Source organism: Panicum virgatum, chromosome 6K (assembly GCF_016808335.1).
Source record: "Panicum virgatum strain AP13 chromosome 6K, P.virgatum_v5, whole genome shotgun sequence".
NCBI classification, from domain to species: domain Eukaryota; kingdom Viridiplantae; phylum Streptophyta; class Magnoliopsida; order Poales; family Poaceae; genus Panicum; species Panicum virgatum.
In genome coordinates, this window is record NC_053141.1 from 46,798,410 (window position 1) to 46,802,426 (window position 4,017).

Sequence of the window (4,017 nt, forward strand, 5' to 3'; positions counted from 1 at the left end):
TGGTCGACTGAGGCTGGTGGCACCCCGCGGCGCGGGTTCGAGTCCTGGGGGACGCGAATTTCCGATGCCGTGGGGTAAAAAATCCCCCTCGCTGGTGGGCCAGGGTTCGGAGGGTTTCTCGGTCGGGTTAAGAGCCGAGGCAGTCGCTTCCTTTTAATGAAACACGGGTGGGACTGTTTCAACCCCCCCCCCCCCCCCCCCCCCCCCCCCGAGTTTTTTTTTCTTTCTAGCGAACATTGCTTCTGTGCTTGATGTGCTCGAGTCAAGACATGTGGTGATTTGGTATGGTCTTCCATTACTAAATTCTTCATTCAGTCTGATACAATTAGTTGTTGACCTACAACCCCAACAAATATTTTGAAGAAACTAGCACACAAAAACATGGCAATGATCATTGCATCACCCATGCTTTTGCATATCATGTCTCTTGAATAAAGAACTAGTACGCAGAAAAATCGAGTTGAGTTTTATGACCAAACTTGTCCCAAAAATTTAGTTCATGATCTGAGAAGTTCCCTTGCTTGCAATTTTTTTTTTCTAAGCTGGCTATCTTGATCCCTTGTTTGTAAATTGATATCACCTGACAAGTTTGCCGAGACACTGAAGCTGATGGAGAACTGTTACCGAGCGAGAAAAAAAAATATTTTGAGACAAGCAAAGATACAGGCCGGTTGCCACCTGGTACATTCTATCTTACCAAAGTCGATTCCATGTACTCCCTCTGTTCCAAATTATAAGTTATTACAAGAATTTTGGAGAATCAAAATTTTTCGAATTTGATCAAATTTATATGACAAGATAATAATATTTATGATACCAAATAAGTATCATTAGATTCTTTGTTAGTTATATTTTCATAGTGCACCTATTTGATGTCATAAATTTGTATATTTTCTCTATAATTTTGGTCAAACTTTGAGAGGGTTTGACTCTTCAAAATTCTTAGAATAACTTATAATTTGGAACGAAAGGAGTATATGAGGTTCTACAGCAAGAAGGCGTCCAACGACATTGCTCGGGATGAAATCAAGTTCAGCAATGCCATAGGATGAAAACCTGTGGCAAAAACAATGTTGCTAGATTGTGGGCATTATTAACTGTAACTATTGTTCAGTCTGATGTAAATATGTTTAGAACTCCCAGTTTAGCCATCTTGCAAATGATTATTTTCTGAAGCTATTCACCCTACACCCTTGGCTTGCTTTTGTGCTGAGTGAGGACAAGAACCTCCTTGTTTCCTGATGCTCGGTATCTTTGTTATTCAATTGTGCCACAGCAGAACTTATGAATCCACATTCCAGATATTATTATTAGGAAAGCAACTCTACACTATACATCTCACTGTTTACACTAAAAGAATGGATGGAAGAAGAGCACGGCACACACTCACACTGCCGAGCTGATCCCAAAAGAATGCTGCTTTACAGTGATCTGAAACCGTACCAATGTGCCAAGCTGCTGAGCTGAAGTGCTGCAATCTGCTGCCCTGGCTACACCTCGACCGTCTTCTGGTTGAGCGCGGTGTACCTCCACCTCTCCTTCTCCACGAAGTCGGCGTCCAAGAACTTGGCCACGAACGCCCACAGCCTGTAGGCGTCCTCGAAGTTGCTGAGGAACCCCAGCGACGCGTTCACCACGAGGATCCCCACGTCGCCGGCGGCGTCCTTCCTCCTCTTACCTGGCGCGACCGCGGCGCCGTCGTCCCTGTGCTCGAGGACGGCGGCCCTGTCGGCCTCGTACTTGTCGGAGAACCAGATGTTGCGCAGGAAGCCGCAGGTGAGGGAGATGTTGTGGCGGTCGGCGAGCTTCTGCACCAGCGGCGGCGCCACCCGCTCGCCCTTCCAGTCGAACACGTTGAAGGCCAGCGACGGGCCCCGGTCGAACTTGACTCGCGGGCCGTACAGCCTCACCAGCTGGTGGCCGCTCTCGGCGTGCGGGTGCCGCAGCTTCTGCAGGGCCACCACCAGCCAGTTGCTGATGCAGCGCAGCCGGTTGCCGATGGCGATGAGCCCCAGCGCGTCGGCGTGGTCCAGGCCCCGGCACTCCACCTCCACCGCGCCCTGCTGCTCTGTTTCATGGCCGCCGCCGCCGCCGCCGTTATTTGGTGGCTCCTCCGTGCAGAAGTCGCCGTTCTCCGCCGCGTCGACCTCGCGGATCTCGCCGTTCTCCGCGGAGTCGGGCTGCAGGTTGCTGCTGCGAGCGATGGCGGTCGAGCTGAGCGGGCCGGAGAAGGAGCTGGTGGTCTCGACGTCGGCGTCGTCCGGCGCCGCCGGGTCGGCGAGCCTGGGGAAGCTGCGCGAGTGCTCCAGCTCAGTGGAGTAGCCGTCGTGGAGCGACCAGCGGCGCGCGGGCACGATGCTGACTATGCCGATGCTGCGCGCGATCAAGGAGCGCTCCAGCGCGGCGAGGCCGCTGGACCTCTTGACGAAGAGCCCCGCGAAGCCGGAGGGGTTCTCGCCGAACACCTTGAAGAAGTTGCAGACGATGAAGTCCGGGCGGATGAGGGAGAGCCCGAAGGTGTCGAGGTCCTTGGTGCCGAGCGCGCAGGCGTCCAGCGCCACGTGCCACCCCTGCTCGTGCGCCGCGCTCATCCACAGGTACGGGTACCGGGCGCCCGTCATGCGGGAGGCCAGCGGGAAGACGAAGAGGCCGCGCCGGCCCCCGCGCCGCCGGCCCCGGGCCAGCTTCTTGCGGAGGTCGGTGCCGTGGATCCTCATGCTCGGCCAGGCGAAGCTCGCGGGCGTGACCTCGGCGCCCCGGCGGCGCGCGCTCTCGGCCATGGCGGCCACGGCCTCGCTCTCGTAGTCGTACACGGGGAGCAGCTGTCTGCCGGACTGGAACGAGTAGGACTCCGCCAGGAGCCGGAACGCGGTGGTCCGGTTCGCCGTGCACACCATGGTGTACTCGTCCTCGGGGATCTTGAGCGACGCCATGATGCGCCTCGTGACGGCGGCGCCGATGCCCGCGGCGTCCCCGCATTGCACCTGTGCCCGCAGGCTCGCCGACTTGTACGCGATGTCGAAGAAGGGCGGCTGCCACGCCGCCGCGGACGACGACGACGACGACGTGGACGGCAGGGACGAGTTCATCTGCGCGTGGGAGAAGAGGTTGATGCCGGTGTAGTCCAGGCACACGTGGCGGTCCAGGTGGCGGTACTCGTCGGCGCGGATGGCGTCGGCGCGCGGGAGGGCGCCGTACAGCGGGAACGCGGCGGCGAACTCTGCGTAGGCGTCGGGCAGCGCCGGGAGGGACTCGTGGTTCGTGAAGTGCGCCCCCGCGAGCAGGCCCGACGCCGCGGCCTTGACGAAGTTGTGCCGCGACGCCCGCGCCGTGGTGGTGACCGTCGCCGCCGCCGCCCCCCGCTTGGCGCGCACCGGCACGCAGCCGGGCATGCACAGGTGGAGGTCGCGGTCGGCCCCGCTGGACGCCGGCGGCGCCATCTCGTCGCCTCCTCCCGCCGGGTTCCTGCTCCTGAGGTATTTGTTGATGAGCACGAGCATGGTTGCCTCATGGATGGGGGGAAGAACTCTTGCCCCCGCGCTCGGCGAGATGCCGTCCGCGAGCGTGTCGGACAGCGACGGCGCGGCCGCCCCGTGGCCGCATGCGGCGCGCCGGCCGGCCGGCCGCGGCCTGCGCCCGCCTTGCCGGGTCGCGTCCCCCTTGTTGCTAGCTAGGAGGAGTAGCTAGCTTGCTTGCTTGCCTGATCAACGCCGGGGGTGCGCGCCAGTGGCTCGCTCTCTTGCTGCCGAGGAAAGCTTTGTTTTTGCAACCGGGAAGTTTTAACTTTTTTCAGATAGCAGGAGGCTCGCGGGCCTCAGCAAGTCAGCAGAGTGACAGCAACCTCACCTCGCCCAGCGCTCTCATCTCATCGGGTGAGAACTGAGCGGGGGCTCAGTTGGTCAGGTGAGCGGGGGCTCACGCTGCCCGCCGCGGTTGGAGCGCCGGCTCGACGGGCGTCTCGTCTTCTTCTTAAACGATCTGCGAGTGCTTATGGCTTACTTTAAAAAAAAATCTCAT

General features: G+C 58.8%; 1 protein-coding gene across 1 annotated transcript; it reads right to left on the minus strand.

Annotated features, from left to right (window-relative positions):
* Positions 1–1,231: 1,231 nt before the first annotated feature.
* On the minus strand, positions 1,232–4,017 carry LOC120713081. The gene has a single exon (XM_039999067.1). It carries the CDS (start codon positions 3,498–3,500, stop codon positions 1,491–1,493), a length of 2,010 nt encoding a protein of 669 aa, XP_039855001.1. The 5' UTR covers positions 3,501–4,017; the 3' UTR covers positions 1,232–1,490.

Excerpts from the sequence above, each read along its gene's own strand:
- LOC120713081 (XM_039999067.1), bottom strand. The coding sequence starts at position 3,500 with ATGCTCGTGCTCATCAACAAATACCTCAGGAGCAGGAACCCGGCGGGA.